General features: G+C 40.4%; 2 protein-coding genes across 2 annotated transcripts in view; both read left to right on the forward strand.

The window, feature by feature from the left end:
• Positions 1-20,705, forward strand: part of KCNU1 (potassium calcium-activated channel subfamily U member 1) — a 164,146-nt gene that overhangs the window by 90,471 nt on the left and 52,970 nt on the right. The window lies entirely within an intron of this gene.
• LOC103891304 (putative translationally-controlled tumor protein-like protein TPT1P8) lies at positions 1,000-19,730 on the forward strand. The gene is given in 6 exon segments (XM_054519090.2): positions 1,000-1,061; positions 18,522-18,657; positions 18,850-18,994; positions 18,997-19,239; positions 19,242-19,277; positions 19,597-19,730. Coding segments are annotated over 6 exon segments (756 nt in total).

The raw sequence follows: 20,705 nt of genomic DNA on the forward strand, positions 1-20,705 counted from the left end.
GGTATCTGCTGCCAGGACCATGGGCAACGTGCTTTCTTTTTTCTCACTTGACTTCTGTTTTATTCCTTTGAGAAATTCTTTAATGGATCAGCCTTGGAAACCAGTTTTAAGAGACTTAGAGATAGCTCAGAGGCAAAAGACAGTTTGAAGGGATTTTCAGGGCCAGGTCAAGTATCTGCTTGGCTTGTGAGTTTAGGCTTCCAGGAACAGTTCCAGTATCTCCTGCCCACAGCCACCGAGGTCCCACTCAAACTAATCGATTTCCATAATGCATCCCCTAGGCCCACCCAGGACAAGTTCCGAGCTGAGCAAAAATAAAAAGTCTATGAACCCACTGGCATAAGGCTTTGACTTCTCTACATAGATTCTATCTGTGTTTCTTTACAGCTAATCGGGAAAGATTTGGGTGAATGTGTTAAAAAAGAAAACAGACAAGGAACCATCCTGGGTGGCTTTTACGTTTTTCTGTTTTTCAAAGTCAAAGAGCTATGTCAGAGGACTCTCAATCTTTAGGGAATCAGGAATAAGATCACAGAAGAAACATGTTTGTATAATTACACAAGCAGATCATCTCTGTCAACCCTGATTCTATCCCTCCTTCCAACAGTCTTTCAAGGTCTATCTTCCCATCTAGAACCATCTTCTTTCTTGGAGGTAGGGAAGGGTAGGCATTCCTAATGAGGTGCTCTGTCACCAGACATTCTTACCCCCACCTCCAGATCTGTGGAGCTGCCTCAAGTTCTCCTCCTCCTTCCCCTTCTTCCTCCTTTCCTCTCTTTCAGTTCACCTTGCAGCCACTACATTTGGTTCTAGTATTTTTTCAAGCCAAGAAATAAGAGTAGAGAAGAGATGAAACCGTACTTTCCAAGGTGGGTGTGTATGTAGGTATGGATATAAAAATGTCAGGGGATAAGAGGCTTCTTTAAACCCTTGTCTAATAATATACCCCCTGGCTGGCCTGTTTCCACCCTGAGAATCACAGCACACATACAAGGCCAGATGTTGGTGATGGGAGCACTGAAGCGGAAAGGAGGTGAGGAGACAAGAGAAGAAATGGAGAAGTAGGAAGAGCAACTGGATTCTGGAAAAATAATTTACTATACCAAAATACTAAATTACTATGCCAAATAATCTACTATACCAAATTGTAGAATACAATTATAAAATCAACACTTTTCCCAAGCACCTGATTTCTCTCTAACTCTCTGTTACCTGCACTTAGAAACACACTCTAAAATAAGCAAAAACAAAGGGCAAAGCAGATGATCTACAGTGAACCCAGCAGGGGCTGCAGATTGCTCACATCTGGGCTAACAGTTGGGGTAAGGATTCATAGAATCAAGTGAGGAAGATGTGAGAAAGGTTTCTCTCCTCAATTCAGTCAAGCCTCTTGCTTTCTCTATTTTATTCCTAAGGATTTCTTGAATCTCTAGTTTTTCCTTTTCTTTTTTTTTGAGACGGAGTTTCACTCTTGTCGCCCAGGCTGGAGTGCAATGGCATGGTCTTGGCTCACTGCAACCTCTGCCTCCTGGGTTCAAGCAATTCTCGTGCCTCAGCCTCCCAAGTAGCTGAGATTACAGGCGCCTGCCACCACACCCAGCTGATTTTTTTATTTTTAGTAGAGATAGAGTTTCACCATGTTGGCCAGGCTAGTCTCAAACTTCTGATCTCAGGTGATCCTCCTGCCTCGGCCTCCCAAAGTGCTGGGATTACAGGCATGAGCTACCACACCTGGCCTAGTTTTTCCATTTTTAATTCAAATCCCAAATCAAGCTACCATCTTCTCTTCCTAGACAAACACTGAAATATCCTCTGGTGTGGTCTTCCCATATCTACACTTGTCCCTTCTTCTCCGTTTTTATATCACAGCTTGAGGGATGCATAAAAAATGAAAATGTGAAATACTGCTTCCCTGGAATGGTTTCTCCATGCCCTTAAGAATGAGATCAAAATCCTTAACAATGCCCGTTGTCATATAACTCCTATCTCTCAAAAGCCGTCTAAACTCGAACTATATTCTACCCTCTCACTTGTCCAAATATGCATTATACTTCTTATCTGCCTTGGTCCTGTGTGTATACATAGAATGTGCTTCTGTCTTCCCATCTTTGCCTAATAAATTCTCACTGCATTCCAAGAACATTCCAAAACTCAACTCTAAATACCCCAGATTACCAAGAGAAAAAGGACTTTGTATTTTATTAACATCCCAAAAATATCTAGCTTCTCATTATAAGGAATGATCTCTTTTCAAACAAAAATATGTCTCTCAGGTGGTATTTTAAAAAGCTGATTTAGCAATAAAATATAAGCATTTAAAATAATGCCCAATTAGTTGCAAGTAAGAGAAACCAATTAAAAATAAAGACAAGAAAATTTCTGATAAGGAATTTCAGATCAGAAAAACTCTAAGGGAGAAAGTGATGTTGGCCTTCAGGTGAGACTGGAGCCAGGAATGGGCAATCTGTGTGCCCCACCCAAGGAGGCTGCTCTGTCAGCTGCATTCTGCCACAGGTCCATGTGAGCTGTGGTGTAGACCTCACCCTCCGCACAAAGGCTCTCTTTACCTCTGTAAAGCAGCAGATGGTTGTCCCTGTCCTGAAGTCATATCCCTGCTCACAAACTAGGTGACTAGCTTCTCAGTTTCCCAGTTTCTCATGACAAGAAGAGAGTATCCAACTGACTCAGCTCAAGTCAGCTTTCTGTGTTATATCAGGAAGTGGAGACATTGGAAACAAACTTGACCATTGGGTAGGGGATGAAATAGTTCTCAAAGAAGTAAAGGAGTGCAGATATGGACTTGGAAGAAACGCCAAAGGAATTATTCCAAATAAACACAAGAACAATACTCATAGTAAATAAATACTTTTAAGCATTATCACATCAATTAGGACATATGTGTATATTTTATATATATAAAATATAGTTATACATACATATCTGCCCTAATTGATAGGATAATGCTGAAAAGTATTTACATATTTTATATAAAATATTTATTTATATTGTATATGTATATAAATATATAATACATTTTAATACATTATATAATATATGTTTTATATATATTATATATGAACAATTTTATATATATAGGAAAATTCAGACTGGCTTTCCTCTCAGGTGAAATTTACTTAGCAACTATGACAGTAAATCATTGGGACGTTGCTGAAGTCACTTTCTCAGATCTTCTGGAAGGCCTACATTGAGTGGGCACCGTAAAACATTGGTTTATGGCTTGGGTATTTCTTGCATTTTAATAAGGCTTGGAAACTTAGATGTTATTCACTGCAGCTGCCAATCAAGTACTTGTGCAGTTCAGGCATATATGTATGTGTGTATATATATACATATATGAAATATATGAGATATATAAAAATATCTTTTTAGGTTTTATATATATACCCATATATGCTGTAATTTTATATAAAATTACATGTTTGCTGTACCTACTAGGTACTCAGTGGTATAGCACCACTTGTGGTATAAATCTAACCTTGAGAAGTATATGTCTGGTATGCAAGAAAAATTAGCTATCAATTAATTGCAGAATCGATTGAATAAATTAATGCAGACCATATTTCCATCTAATATTTGTTGAGTGCCTTTGATATGCATTGTGCTTTCATGAATTTATTAATGAGAAGGCTGTGTTGAGGGATGGGTCAGGTATTGTGCTAGAGATCAGAAAACTGGGGAAATTAATAAGGAAGGCTTCCTGCAGGAGGCAGGTCTTGAGCTGCATCTGAAATGCCGAATGCTTCAACAGCTGGTGTTCTGTGATCTGTAGGAATAAGAAAAAAATTGTTACAAAGCAAAGCAAACCTGATTGGCTTTCCCTCAGGTGAAATTTACCTGGCAACTATAATAGTAAATCACTAGGACTTTGCTCAAGTCACTTTCTCAGATCTTCTGGAAGGCCTGCCTCGAGTGGGCACTGTAAAAGATTGGTTTGAGGAGGAGCCAAGATGGCCGAATAGGAACAGCTCCGGTCTACAGCTCCCAGCATGAGCGACGCAGAAGATGGGTGATTTCTGCATTTCCATCTGAGGTACCAGGTTCATCTCACTAGGGAGTGCCAGACAGTGGGCGCAGGTCAGCGGGTGCGCGCACCGTGCGCGAGCTGAAGAAGGGCCAGGCATTGTCTCACCCGGAAGCACAAGGGGTCAGGGAGTTCCCTTTCCTAGTCAAAGAAAGGGGTGACAGACGGCACCTGGAAAATCGGGTCACTCCCACCCGAATACTGCGCTTTTCTGACAGGCTTAAAAAACGGCGCACCAGGAGATTATATCCCGCACCTGGCTCAGAGGGTCCTACGCCCAAGGAGTCTCACAGATTGCTAGCACAGCAGTCTGAGATCAAACTGCAAGGCAGCAGCGAGGCTGGGGGAGGGGCGCCCGCCATTGCCCAGGCTTGCTTAGGTAAACAAAGCAGCCGGGAAGCTCGAATTGGGTGGAGCCCACCATAGCTCAAGGAGGCCTGCCTGCCTCTGTAGGCTCCACCTCTGGGGGCAAGGCACAGACAAACAAAAAGACAGCAGTAACCTCTGCAGACTTAAATGTCCCTGTCTGACAGCTTTGAAGAGAGCAGTGGTTCTCCCAGCACGCAGCTGGAGATCTGAGAACGGGCAGACTGCCTCCTCAAGTGGATCCCTGACCCCTGACCCCCGAGCAGCCTAACTGGGAGGCACCCACCAGCAGGGGCAGACTGACACTTCACACGGCCGGGTACTCCAACAGACCTGCAGCTGAGGGTCCTGTCTGTTAGAAGGAAAACTAACAAACAGGACATCCACACCAAAAACCCATCTGTACATCACCATCATCAAAGACCAAAAGTAGATAAAACCACAAAGATGGGGAAAAAACAGCAGAAAAACTAGAAACTCTAAAAAGCAGAGCGCCTCTCCTCCTCCAAAGGAATGCAGTTCCTCACCAGCAACGGAGCAAAGCTGGACGGAGAATGACTTTGATAAGCTGAGAGAAGAAGGCTTCAGACGATCAAATTACTCCGAGCTACGGGAGGATGTTCAAACCAAAGTCAAAGAGGTTGAAAACTTTGAAAAAAATTTAGAAGAATGTATAACTAGAATAACCGATACAGAGAAGTGCTTAAAGGAGCTGATAGAGCTGAAAACCAAGGCTCGAGAACTACGTGAAGAATGCAGAAGCCTCGGGAGCCGATGACATCAACTGGAAGAAAGGGTATCAGTGATGGAAGATGAAATGAATGAAATGAAGCAAGAAGGGAAGTTTAGAGAAAAAACAATAAAAAGAAACAAGCAAAGCCTCCAAGAAATATGGGACTATGTGAAAAGACCAAATCTACGTCTGATTGGTGTACCTGAAAGTGACAGGGAGAATGGAACCAAGCTGGAAAACACTCTGCAGGATATTATCCAGGAGAACTTCCCCAATCTAGCAAGGCAGGCCAATATTCAGATTCAGGAAATACAGAGAATGCCACAAAGATACTCCTCGAGAAGAAAAGCTCCAAGACACATAATTGTCAGATTCACCAAAGTTGAAATGAAGGAAAAAATGTTAAGGGCAGCCAGAGAGAAAGGTCGGGTTACCTTCAAAGGGAAGCCCATCAGACTAACAGCAGATCTCTCGGCAGAAACTCTACAAGCCAGAAGAGAGTGGGGGCCAATATTCAACATTCTTAAAGAAAAGAATTTTCAACCCAGAATTTCATATCCAGCCAAACTAAGCTTCATAAGTGAAGGAGAAATAAAATACTTTACAGACAAGCGAATGCTGAGAGATTTTGTCACCACCAGGCCTGCCCTAAAAGAGCTCCTGAAGGAAGCACTAAACATGGAAAGGCACAACCGGTACCAGCCGCTGCAAAATCATGCCAAAATGTAAAGACCATCGAGACTAGGAAGAGACTGCATCAAGTAACGAGCAAAATAACCAGCTAACATCATAATGACAGGATCAAATTCACACATAACAATATTAACTTTAAATGTAAATGGACTAAATGCTCCAATTAAAAGACACAGACTGGCAAATTGGATAAAGACTCAAGACCCATCAGTGGGCTGTATTCAGGAAACCCATCTCACGTGCAGAGACACACATAGGCTCAAAATGAAAGGATGGAGGAAGATCTACCAAGCAAATGGAAAGCAAAAAAAGGCAGGGGTTGCAATCCTAGTCTCTGATAAAACAGACTTTAAACCAACAAAGATCAAAAGAGACAAAGAAGGCCATTACATAATGGTAAAGAGATCAATTCAACAAGGAGATCTAACTATCCTAAATATATATGCACCCAATACAGGAGCACCCAGATTCATAAAGCAAGTCCTGAGTGACCTACAAAGAGACTTAGACTCCCACACAATAATAATGGGAGACTTCACACCCCACTGTCAACATTAGACAGATCAACGAGACAGAAAGTCAACAAGGATACCCAGGAATTGAACTCAGCTCTGCACCAAGCGGACCTAATAGACATCTACAGAACTCTCCACCCCAAATCAACAGAATATACATTTTTTTCAGCACCACACCACACCTATTCCAAAATTGACCACATACTTGGAAGTAAAGCTCTCCTCAGCAAATGTAAAAGAACAGAAATTATAACAAACTATCTCTCAGATCACAGTGCAATCAAGCTGGAACTCAGGATTAAGAATCTCACTCAAAACCGCTCAACTACATGGAAACTGAACAACCTGCTCCTGAATGACTACTGGGTACCTAACGAAATGAAGGCAGAAATAAAGATGTTCTTTGAAACCAGCGAGAACCAAGGCACAACATACCAGAATCTCTGGGATGCATTCAAAGCAGTGTGTAGAGGGAAATTTATAGCACTAAATGCCCACAAGAGAAAGCAGGAAAGATCCAAAATTGACACCCTAACATCACAATTAAAAGAACTAGAAAAGCAAGAGCAAACACATTCAAAAGCTAGCAGAAGGCAAGAAATAACTAAAATCAGAGCAGAACTGAAGGAAATGGAGACACAAAAAACCCTTCAAAAAATTAATGGATCCAGGAGCTGGTTTTTTGAAAGGATCAACAAAATTGATAGACCGCTAGCAAGACTAATAAAGAAAAAAAGAGAGAAGAATCAAATAGATGCAATAAAAAATGATAAAGGGGATATCACCACCAATCCCACAGAAATACAAACTCCCGTCAGAGAATACTACAAACACCTCTACGCAAATAAACTAGAAAATCTAGAAGAAATGGATAAATTCCTCGACACATACACTCTTCCAAGACTAAACCAGGAAGAAGTTGAATCTCTGAATAGACCAATAACAGGAGCTGAAATTGTGGCAATAATAAATAGCTTACCAACCAAAAAGAGTTCAGGACCAGATGGATTCACAGCCGAATTCTACCAGAGGTACAAGGAGGAACTGGTACCATTCCTTCTGAAACTATTCCAATCAATAGAAAAAGAGGGAATCCTCCCTAACTCATTTTATGAGGCCAGCATCATCCTGATACCAAAGCCGGGCAGAGACACAACCAAAAAAGAGAATTTTAGACCAATATCCTTGATGAACATTGATGCAAAAATCCTCAATAAAATACTGGCAAACCGAATCCAGCAGCACATCAAAAAGCTTATCCACCATGATCAAGTGGGTTTCATCCCTGGGATGCAAGGCTGGTTCAATATATGCAAATCAATAAATGTCATCCAGCATATAAACAGAACCAAAGACAAAAACCACATGATTATCTCAATAGATGCAGAAAAGTCCTTTGACACAATTCAACAATGCTTCATGCTAAAAACTCTCAATAAATTAGGTATTGATCGGACGTATCTCAAAATAATAAGAGCTATCTATGACAAACCCACAACCAATATCATACTGAATGGGCAAAAACTGGAAGCATTCCCTTTGAAAACTGGCACAAGACAGAGATGCCCTCTCTCACCACTTCTATTCAACATAGTGTTGGAAGTTCTGGCCAGGGCAATTAGGCAGGAGAAGGAAATAATGGGTATTCAATTAGGAAAAGAGGAAGTCAAATTGTCCCAGTTTGCAGACGACATGATTATATATCTAGAAAACCGCATTGTATCAGCCCAAAATCTCCTTAAGCTGATAAGCAACTTCAGGAAAGTCTCAGCATACAAAATCAATGTACAAAAATCACAAGCATTCTTACACACCAACAACAGACAAACAGAGAGCCAAATCATGAGTGAACTCCCATTCACAATTGCTTCAAAGAGAATAAAATACCTAGGAATCCAACTTACAAGGGATGTGAAGGACCTCTTCAAGGAGAACTACAAACCACTGCTCAAGGAAATAAAAGAGGATACAAACAAATGGAAGAACATTCCATGCTCATGGATAGGAAGAATCAATATCGTGAAAATGGCCATACTGCCCAAGGTAATTTACAGATTAAATGCCATGCCCGTCAAGCTACCAATGACTTTCTTCACAGAATTGGAAAAAACTACTTTAAAGTTCATATGGAACCAAAAAAGAGCCCGCATCGCCAAGTCAATCCTAAGCCAAAAGAACAAAGCTGGAGGCATCACGCTACCTGCCTTCAAACTATACTACAAGGCTACAGTAACCAAAACAGCATGGTACTGGTACCAAAAGAGAGATATAGATCAATGGAACAGAACAGAGCCCTCAGAAATAACGCTGCATATCTACAACTATCTGATCTTTGACAAACCTGAGAAAAACAAGCAATGGGGAAAGGATTCCCTATTTAATAAATGGTGCTGGGAAAACTGGCTAGCCATATGTAGAAAGCTGAAACTGGATCCCTTCCTTACACCTTATACAAAAATCAATTCAAGATGGATTAAAGACTTAAACGTTACACCTAAAACCCTAAAAACCCTAGAAGAAAACCTAGGCATTACCATTCAGGACATAGGCATGGGCAAGGACTTCATGTCTAAAACACCAAAAGCAATGGCAACAAAAGCCAAAATTGACAAATGGGATCTAATTAAACTCAAGAGCTTCTGCACAGCAAAAGAAACTACCATCAGAGTGAACAGGCAACCTACTAAATGGGAGAAAATTTTCGTAACCTACTCATCTGACAAAGGGCTAATATCCAGAATCTACAATGAACTCCAACAAATTTACAAGAAGAAAACAAACAACCCCATCAAAAAGTGGGCGAAGGACATGAACAGACACTTCTCAGAAGAAGACATTTATGCAGCCAAAAAACACATGAGAAAATGCTCACCATCACTGGCCATCAGAGAAATGCAAATCAAAACCACAATGAGATACCAACTCACACCAGTTAGAATGGCAATCATTAAAAAGTCAGGAAACAACAGGTGCTGGAGAGGATGTGGAGAAATAGGAACACTTTTACACTGTTGGTGGGACTGTAAACTAGTTAATTGTGGAAGTCAGTGTGGCGATTCCTCAGGGATCTAGAACTAGAAATACCATTTGACCCAGCCATCCCATTACTGGGTATATACCCAAAGGACTATAAATCATGCTGCTATAAAGACACATGCACACGCATGTTTATTGCCGCATTATTCACAATAGCAAAGACTTGGAACCAACCCAAATGTCCAACAATGATAGACTGGATTAAGAAAATGTGGCACATATACACCATGGAATACTATGCAGCCATAAAAAATGATGAGTACATGTCCTTCGTAGGAACATGGACGAAATTGGAAATCATCATTCTCAGTAAACTATGGCAAGAACAAAAAACCAAACACCACATATTCTCACTCATAGGTGGGAATTGAACAATGAGAACACAGGGACCCAGGAAGGGGAACATCACACTCTGGGGACTGTTGTGGGGTGGGGGGAGGGGGGAGGGATAGCATTGGGAGATACACCTAATGCTAGATGACGAGTTAGTGGGTGCAGCACACCAGCATGGCACATGTATACATATGTAACTAACCTGCACATTGCGCACATGTACCCTAAAACCTAAAGTATAATAATAATTTTTAAAAAAAGGGTTGGGTTTCCTCTGTGTTATCCAGTATTTAATAATCTATTATACCAAAAATCTCAGATATAATCTCTTTCCCAGTTTTATTTATTGTAAAGAGTGATTATTGATACATACTGAAAAATTAGGTATAATCAATATGAACTTTCCATCACAACTGGAATTGATTAATTGAGATCATAAATTTAAAATGTAAATATACCTGTAACACAAATTACATATTTTTTGTTTTATTGTTAGAAAATGTAATTATATGATTACAAAAGTCTGAGAATAAAAAGGTAAGATTTAAAAAAAAAATTGGTTTATGGTTCGGGTATTTTTTACATTTTAATAAGGCTTGGAAACTTAGATGTTATTCACTCCAACCACCAGTCAAGTACTTGTGTAAAAGCAAGACAAACGTAACAATAAATGCTAAGCACTCCAGCGTACAGCAGCTCTGGCAGGATGTACTGCAGGCTTTATGAATGTATGAGAGTGAATATACAGAAGCTTGGGAAAAGGTCATTGGTATTTTTGGAGCAATAAATCAAGTATGGAAAGATTTGCATTTTGACTGTATAACATGCAGGACTGGATTAGAGGGAGAGAATACTTTGAAGTAATATTTCTCTGCTGACTTGTTTTATTAGCTTCTTTTAAACATGTTACATTATTGCTTATAGAATTTCATTTACTCGGATTGGCAGCTTGATAAATACGTCTATTGGCGATGATTTGGATTGCTCTGGGCATTAATATTATTAAAACCTGTCACAAGGAAATGTCTGAAAGATGACTTACTGTAAAGATTGCAGCATGAAATAAATCATCCAGTGGTATTTGTTACCATTTATGGCCTCTTGGAGCTGAGTCAATCCCTTTTTATGTTGCATTATTTTTCAAGTTTTTATAGCCTTACATTATATATTGCTGTCAGAAATGAACAGATGGGGTGTCGAACACAGGCTTTCTGAATAATTCCCACCCTCCAGTTATCGGTATGAAGGACAAGTGCAAAACTGTGCGTTCTCAAGCAAAAAGGAGAGAGAAGGAGGTGGGGAAGTTGCTGTTGAGGAAAGGGATCCCTTTGTCAGATGCTTTAGGCCAATCCCACCAGCTGGTTGGAATCCCTGACTGGCAGTCACCCTGTTTGGGTTTCAAGCAAGAGATGAGGTGGCTGTATCTGGCACCAACAGCCAAAAACTGCAGTTTTCAAATGCATTTTTTCCTGAGTGCCTCTTGCTGAGACACCCACCTCCACATTTGGAGGTAAATGTGTCATATTACTTTTTTCCTAAAAAGCTGAGGAAAAAAAAAAAAGAAAGATGCACAGAAAGAATTGAATATTCTTTGAGTGAGTGACTAATACTGCAAACATCCTGTTATTGGGCTTGGGGATGGGACATGAAGGATTCTGAGTAATGTGGATTGCTTTGCAGGGCCCTGGGCATCAATATAAAAAAAAATAAAAGGAGCACCCTGGAGGTTCTCAACATCTCACAGAGGAGGCAGGAACATGGTGCTCCAAGACTTCCTACACACTGAAGGGCAATGTGCCCTTAGGGGTCATTAGCTGCCCCCACTGACAAGACCAGGCAGCCACCAAACCTTGCGGGAGCCCTTCTGCAAAGCTCTGAACCATTGCAACCATTGCAACCATTGGAGGAGGAGAGAAAGTTAACTCACTAAAAGGCCAGACAACTGTTTTTTGTTTGTTTGTTTTTGTTTTTGAGACAGCGTCTTGATCTGTCATCTAGGCTGGAGTGCAGTGGCACCATCATAGCAGACTTGAGCAATCCTCCCACCTCAGCCTCTGGGGTAACTAGTACTACAGTCATGAGCCACCATGCCCAGCTAATTTTTAAAATTTTTGGTAGGGATAGGGTCTCACTGTGTTGCCCACTCTGATTTCAAACTCCTGACCTCAAGTGATCCTCCCACCTTGACTTCCCAAAGCACTGGAGTTAACAGACGTGAGCCATTTCATCTGGCCAAGCCAACCAACTTTTTAAGAGGAGGGGGAAACATGAAATTTTCCTCACCTAGTCTCCACACACACTACGACGTCCATTCTGAGTAGTTGTACAAAGTACTAGCATATTATAGAGGAACAGAAAATAGACACAAAGCCTAAGTGTCTGGAATTCAAATTCATTGCTCACCATCTTGGGACTTTGAGTGAGTCACTTAATTTCTCTTCATCACAAAATGTGGATAAAAATATTTTTTCCTGCCTACCTCACGGTGTTGCTGGGAAAAGTCAAATCACACACACACACACACACACACACACACACACACACACACATTCAAGTTTACTGGCCCCTACATTTGTCAAAGATAGGTATTCGAGTCACCATGTTACAGTCAGATTCTTACCTTGTCTCCTATAAAGCTCTGCATCTTCATGAGTTTATCAATCTCTGTTACTCATCTCCTCATCCCCAGATCCCTAAATGTTCAGCCCTTTCTCCACCATCTCTTAAAAGTGCTACCTTACTAGGAGCGATTTGCAGACAGTCATCTACAGCCTCTCCAAAAAGAGACCCATTCTCTCTTACCACACCTCTTGACTCCCTTGTCTCAATCGTTTCTTCGTTTATGTCATTTCTGAAAGGACCTTTCATATGAGTTTCTTGTCTATTTGTCTCATTCGTGTGAGGATGTCATTTGGATAAGCCCATTTAAAAGTCCATATTTACCAATCACACCTGAAACCGGCAGGGCTGTGGAGGAATGTTTCTTCCCAGGCAAAGTTCACAGCGTTGCTCCTTTTCATTTGAGATCTCATTCCTGAGTAGCACAGAAAGTTTTTTGTCCTTAACCCAGAGAGAGAGTGTGTAAAAGGGTGAATTTCAGATAGTTGAGTTTATAAAGGCAGTCAATTAGGTATGTATGCCGAGCTAGAATTTCTGTATTCCTGTGAGAGATACCTCTTGTCCCTTCTCTGCCTCTTTTTTCTCATTGCCTCTACCAAAGGACATTTGCATAAACCCCATCGTCCTCACCAAATTAGGAGCACTAAGCCTCCATAGGCTGATACATAAACATTTCATTATTATTATTATTATTTTTGAGATGGAGTTTTGCTCTTGTTGCCCAGGCTGGAGTACAGTGGCACGATCTCGGCTCACTGCAACCTCCTCCTCCCAGGTTCAAGTGATTCTCCTACCTCAACCTCCTGAGTAGCTGGGATTACAGGCATGTGCCACCACACCCAGGTAATTTTATGTTTTTAGTAGAGATGGGGTTTCTCCATGTTGGTCAGGCTGGTCTCGAACTCCTGACCTCAGGTGATCCTCCCACCTCGGCCTCCCAAAGTGCTGGGATTACAGGCGTGAGCCACCAGGACCTCCCGCCACATTTGTTTAACTCTTAAATATTGCATCAGTCTATAAAATATGCATTTCTCTTTTTTCTTTCTTCTCCTTCCCTTCGTTTTCTATCCATCTCTTTTTTGCCTTCCTTATCTTTTGCATTTTACTTTTACAAAGATATATCGAATGAGTCATCAAAGTTCTTAGCATCTTCTGAAAAAGCATCATGATGTCTGTGTTTCCACATAGTAATTTTCTTGTCTCATGAGAAGTTATAATTCACCAAGCTGAACAATCAGTGAATTACCTTTTCTTTCCTCTGGACATTTAGCGTGAACCAGCCGTCAATGTTCTCTCACCATGCTGAGAAAGTTGATGTTCACCAATTTCCTCTTCAGTTGGTGGCCTATCACGCTTTAAAGAAGAGACACGTGGCACTAGGCTTGATGTCTGGCTCTCTTAGTAACTGGCAGTCATATATTCTCTCCAGGCTAAATCCCCTATCTGTGAAATTAGAGAGAAAATGAGACGTAGTCATCTAAGCTTTGAACTTTATCATTTACTCCTGTTCCTGCTGTCATATCCAGAAACAACCTCAGGGTAACAATTTCTCCTTGTTGTGCTCTGCCTTTTCTGGGAGGAAAGACTTCCACTGGCTTGGCAACATGGCTCACACCTGTAATCCCAGCACTTGGGAAGGCAGAGGTGGGAGGATCACTTGAGCCCAGGAATTCAAGACCAGCCTGGGCAACATGGTGAAATCCTATCTCTACAAAAAAAAATACAAAAATTAGCCAGGTGTGATAGCTTATGCTTGTAGTCCCAGCTACTTGGGAGGCTGAGGTGGGAGGATCATTTGAGCCCAGGAGGTCGAGGCTGCAGTGAGCTGAGATGATGTCACTGCACTCCAGCCTGGATGGCAGAGCCAGACTGTCTCAAAAAAAAAAAAAAAAAAAAAGACTTCTGCTGATTATAGTTGCCAAATATCTGTGTCCAATCAGTTGCAAAATACTACCTCATGCAGAGTTCATAAATCCTCTTCCTTCTCCTAGTTCAGCTTTCATTTTAAAAAGTTATCATAAATTCACTAAAACCATTAATTCATGTATTAAACTATCTGAAAGGTAGGGATGCATCTTCAGTGTGTTGGGTGTGGGGTTGGGAAGACATGCAACTTTGACCCAGAGTGACCTGAGATAATGAAGTTTCATAGTAATGGCTAATTACTGTTACCCACCTCTTTATTATTAATTCCACAATTCTGGCACATAAAATAACTTAATCATTTTCAGAATTTGCATGACTAATGGAGTGAGTTCTGATAGAATAAGGATAAGTTTCATAATTAGGTTTTGCTGGGAACTTGAGCAAGCCGGTCTATTTATAATTTGGTCAGCTCCTGATTTTTAATGAGGACATTGAGAGGGACTGAAGCCTCTGGCGGCATTCACTTCATATTTTAATTACCCACAGTAATTCTGACAATTACACATATGTCATAAATCACATCATAATGACCCGTGAAGAAAGTGTATTTAATTACTGAAAGGGGAGTTTTCAGGTTAAACGTGTGGCAGGGGTATGCCGTGGTGTGAACCACATTTGAAAACCAATAGCCGGGCGCGGTGGCTCATGCCTGTAATCCCAGCACTTTGGCAGTCTGAGGCGGGTGGATCACCTGAGGTCAGGAGTTCCAGACCAGTCTGGTGAACATGGCGAAACCATGTCTCTACTAAAAGTACAAAAATTAGCCAGGTGTGGTGGTGCACACCTGTACTCCCAGCTACTCCGGAGGCTGAGGCAGTAGAGTCGCTTGAACCCGGAAGATGGAGGTTGCAGTGAGCCAAGATTGAGCTACTGGACTTCAGCCTGGGCAACAGAGTGAGGCTCCATCTCAAAAAAATAAAAAATAAAAATAAAAACCAGGAAAAAAGAAAAAAAAGAAAGAAAACCAAGCCTCCTGTTTCTGTGGCCTAGGAGAAACAGTCTTAGTGAATAAGGAAAGCTGTGGTTGAATTTCTAGTTTTAACTCTGGCTTGTAAAGATCTTTGAAGTCATCACTCCTGTTCTTACAATAACAAAAAACTAAACAAACTGAAAACTAGAGACTTTTCTTGGCCCATCAGTGAAACTGAGGTTATAGGGCAAAATCCAGAAATGTGGAGAATTGCAGCTGAGATTTGCTCACTGGGGGAAGCACTGAAGCTGTAAACTAGTAGGAATATTTACATGATAACTGGGATAAATTACTAGAGGCTGAGTGTGGATAGGGTATAGAATGAGAAACTCCTGGGGGCACACTTTGGAGGGTTTTGCCTTCAGAAATCCTACCAGGTTCCAGGATTTTTCCAATGAAAGGTCTAGAAAAAGTCCCTGAGAGATTCTGGCAGGGTGAGAGAAAGAGTAACGATTGTGAAATACAACCAGAGGCCGGGCACGATGGCTCACGCCTATAATCCTAGCACTTCGGGAGGCCAAGGTGGGTGGATCACCTGAGGTCAGGAGTTAAAGACCAGCCCGGCCAACATGATGAAACCCCGTTTTTACTAAAAATACAAAAATTAGCAGGGCATGTTTGTGGGTGCCCGTAATTCCAGCTACTGAGGAGGTTGAGGCAGGAGAATCACTTGAAGCCAGGAGAAGGAGGTTGCAGTGTGTGAGATTGCACCACTGCACTCCAGCCTGGGCGACAGTGCGAAAATCTGTCTGAAATTAAAAAAATAAAAAAAAAACTGAAGTCAGGAGTTGGAGACCAGCCTGGCCGACATGGCAAAACCGCGTCTCTACTAAAAATACAAAAATTGGCTGGTCATGGTGGTGGGCGCCTGTAATCCCAGCTACTCTGGAGGCCAAGGCAGGAGAATTGCTTGAACCCAGGAGGTGGAGGTTGTGGTGAGCCAAGATTGTGCCATGGCACCCCAGCTCAGGAGACAGAGCAAGACTCTGTCTAAAAAAAAGAAAAAGGAAAAAAGAAATACAATCAGAGCATTCTCCATTACAAGGACCTGCTCTCCAGGGAAAAAAAAACTTTCCCAGGGCTTTGCCTCAGCTGAGGGAATGGCATGTCTCCTACTCTACCCCTGTATCACCTGAAGAAGAAAGGAGAAACATGGGGAGTTAAGATCCATGCTGATGGTCACAGCCTCCAAAAACAGACCCACTAAAAATCTGAGACTTCATCATACAATCATATAATCTTCCTGTATCCCACACATTACCACCACACCAATAGGGCTTCAGTATCACAAAAGTGAATTATAGTTGAAAGAGGTGCAAGGTACAGATTATTCAAGAAGGAGTTCTTAGGAAAACCCAAAGACAACAAAGTAGACAAAAGCAATGACACTAGAGGAATTTAGAGCCTCTGAACACTACAGCTACAGCAAACAAACAGTGCAATTCGTAGCTAGATTAACATAAAACCTCACACTGAACACCTATTTACCTCAGTTCTTATTATCCAATACAACATATCCTATTGTAAAACAAAATTGCAAAGAATGCAAAAAGCCCAAAACAAAACAAAACTCTCTCTGAGATGTTCAATTTAAAACCACACCATTTATAAATTCGGAAAGGAGACTTTATTTCTTGTAAAAGGTTACAGCCTGTAAGGTGGCCATCCCACAAGCCGGGAAGTGTGCCTCCAGAAAAAACCAGAAACAGGAATTTCAAAGGAGAAGGGGTTGAGGTAGGAGCTTTATGTTGAACAGGTTGGCAAAACATACATATTCAACAGGTTACAGGAAGAGCTATGAATATGCATGCAACATAAGACCCATGTTTACCTTGGGGTGGAGACTTACTACTTTTTTAATGTTAGCTTTAGGGGTACAAGTGGTTTTTTGGTTATATGGATGAATTGCATTGTGGTGAAGTCTGAAATTTTAGTGTACCTGTCACCAAAGCAGTATACATTGTACCCAATATGTAGTTTTTTATCCCTCATCCTCCTCCCAATGTCCCCCTTCTGAGTCTTCAGTGTCCCTTATACCACTCTGTATGCCTTTGCATACCCATAGCTTAGCTCCCACTTATAAGTCAGAACATACAGTATTTGGTTTTCCATTACTGAGTTACTTCACTTAGAATAATGGACTCTACTTTCATCTAAGTTGTGACAAAATACATTATTTTGTTGTTTTTTATGGCTGTGTAGTATTCCATAGTGTATATATACCATATTTTCTTTATCCACTCATCAGTTGATAAGCACGTAGGTTGTTTCCATATCTTTACAATTGTGAATTATGCTGCAATAAACATATGTGTGCAGGTGTCTTTTTGACATAGTTACTTATATTGCCTTTGGGTAGATACCCAGTAGTGGGATTGCTGAATTGAATGGTGGATCTACTTGTGGTTCTCTGAGAAATCTCCATATGTTTTCCATACAGATTGTTCTAATTTACATTCCCAGCAACCGTGTAGAAGCATTCCCTTTTCACCACATCCATTGTTTTTTGACTTTTAATAATGGCCATTCTGGCTGGAGTAAAGGTATATCTCATTGTGGTTTTAATTTGCATTGATCTGATGATTAGTTGAGCGTTTTTCTGAAAATGTTGAGCATTTTTTCACATGTTTATTGGCCATTTGTATTTTTTTTGGAGAAATGAGACATTTAAATGTATCACAACTAGTCCCTAAACATCAAAATGCCTTTTCAGGGCATGAAGCCATGTAAGAGTGTATCTTCTGGAAACCAGCCAGAACCAATCCATGGTTGATGGTCTTCTTATCTGTAGAAAGTGGTGAAATCAGTCTCTTGTCCAATAATAGCTGTAGTTAGGGCTGGTAGAACAGAGATCAGTTAGTCAGAATGTGGTGGTGAACTACAAATTGTTTTAATATTGCTCATCTTGAGGTCAGTGCTTGTTTAGCTGCTAGAGAAACAAACAAAAAGTTTTGTGGCAGTTAGAATGTCATTTATTTCTGAAGTGTAGGGTACATGACTTAACCCTTGCCTAGAATGGTCTTAAGTTCCATTTATAATTTGGTATCTTATTGCCACAAAGTGTCTGTTCTGTCAGTTTCATAATCTCTATTTTAACATTAATACTTGTCAGTAGTTATGTTGAAACAATAGAAGGGAGGGGGGTATCATGAGGCTCATCTAATCTTCTCTCCTGTCATGGCTGTGAACTCAGTTTTTAAAGATTTTTCTGGGGTGCCCTTGCCCAAGAGGGAGTCTGTTCAGTTGGTCAGGGAAAGGGGGATTTAGAATTTTATTTTTATTTTATAGAGGAGAAAAACCAAGTAACAGAGACAAACTAAGAGATGATACCAATTTGGAATTATCAGAATTTGAAATAAGTATGATTAATATGTTAAAGACTCTGATAGAAAACATAGACAACATGGAACAACAAATGGACAATGTAAGCAGAGAGGTAGAAATCCTAAGAAATAATCAAAGGAAATACTAGAAATCAAAAACACGGTAACAGAAATAGAAAATGCCTTGATTGGCTCACCAGTAGACTGGACAGTGTGAAAAGGAGAGTAGCTTTTCCTCACACTCCTCCCTCCCCCACAACACCACTCTGGCTGCACTGTGCTCTGAACTCCAGGCTTCTGCTAAGCCAGTGCCACCTTCATCTCCGTTCAGCCCCATCACGATTATCTTCCAGGACCTCATCAGCCACAATGAGATGTTCTCTGACATTTACAAGATCCGGGAGATCACAAATGGGCTGTGCCTGGAAGTGGAGCAGAAGATAGTAAGACAACAGGGAACACTGATGACTCACTCATTGGCAGAAATTCCTCCTCTGAAAGCACTGAGGGTGAAGTTACTGAAAGCACAATAATCACTAGTGTTGATATTGTTACAAACCATCACTTGCAGGAAAGCAGCTTCACAAAAGAAGCCTACAAGAAGTATATCAAAGATTACATGAAATCAATCAATGAAAAACTTGAAGAACAGAGACCAGAAAGAGTGAAACCTTTTATAACAGGAATGAAGAACAAATCAAGCACATCTTTGCTAATTTTAAAAACTACTAGTTCCATTTTTTTTTTTTTTTTAATTTTTGAGATATGATCTTGCTCTGTCACCCAGGCTGGAGTGCAGTGGCATAATCACAGCTCACTGCAATCTCTGCCTCCTTTGTTCAAGTGATTCTCCTGCCTCAGTCTCTTCTGTAGCTGGGATTACAGGCATGCACCACCATGCCCAGCTAATTATTGTATTTTTAGTAGAGACAGGGTTTCACCATGTTGGCCAGGCTGATCTCGAACTCCTGGCCTCAAGTGATCCACCTGCCTTGGCCTTCCAAAGTGCTTGGATTACAGGCATGAGCCACATGCCCAGCAAAACTACCAGTTCTTTATTGGTGAAAACCTAAATCCACCTGGCATGGTTGCTATGCTGAACTACCATAAGGATGGTCAGTATGACCCCACATATGATTTTTTAAAGAATGGTTTAGAAATTAAAAGATGTTAAGAAATTTGGTAATTACTTTGGATCTATCACCTGTCATCATAACTGGCTGCCACTTGTCATCAGCACAACACCAGAGATTAAGACAAATGAGACTGATGTCATCTTGAGCTTTTTAATTGTTTTGACTCTGATTTATTTGGTGTGGAGGCATCACTTTTAAGGAAAAAAAACTTGTCGCGTAGATTGTCTAAAAATAAAATGCATTTAAACTAAGAAAGAGAGAGAATAAGTACTCTTGAGGATACATCTTCAGAAATTTTCCAAACTGATATAAAAGGGCATAAAGAAGAATAAAAAATAAGAACAATATCAAAAGAAAGTGGGACAAATTGAAAATGTGAATATATGCATAACTGGAATATGAGGAGGAGAAAGAAAAATGGAGAAGAAGCAACGTTTGAAGTAATAGTAGCTGAGACCTTTCCAAAATTAATAATGCCAACCCACAGACCTGGAAATCTCAGAAAACAGGTAGGATACATAACAAAATATATACAACTACTCATATTATATTCAAACTGCTAAGAAAAAAAAAAGAAAATTACAAAAGAACCCAAATGAAAAAGAAGTCATCTTGCCCATGGAGAAACACAGAAAATAATTATAGTTGTCTTTTTGTCAGAAACCATAAGTAAGAACACAGTAGAGTGAATTAAAGTATTGAAAGAAAAAACCCCATCAACCTAAAATCCTATTTGCAGTAAAATTTTTCTTCAAAATTGAAGGAAACAGGCAGACTTCCTCAAACAAAAACTGAGGCAGTTTATCACCAGCAGGCTTACCCTACAAGAAATGTGAAAAGATGGTAAGAAAATCTTCAGGCAGAAGGAAAATTATATAGATCAGAAACTGAGATCTATATAAAGAATATTCAAGACAGAATAAATGAATTAATTTTTTTATTTTTAATTGACTTAAAATATAACTGTTTAAGGTATTCATAGTAAAATTGTAAGAGGTGACCAATATACCTAG

The sequence above is a fragment of the Pongo abelii genome, chromosome 7 (genome assembly GCF_028885655.2).
Source record: "Pongo abelii isolate AG06213 chromosome 7, NHGRI_mPonAbe1-v2.0_pri, whole genome shotgun sequence".
NCBI classification, from domain to species: Eukaryota; Metazoa; Chordata; class Mammalia; order Primates; family Hominidae; genus Pongo; species Pongo abelii.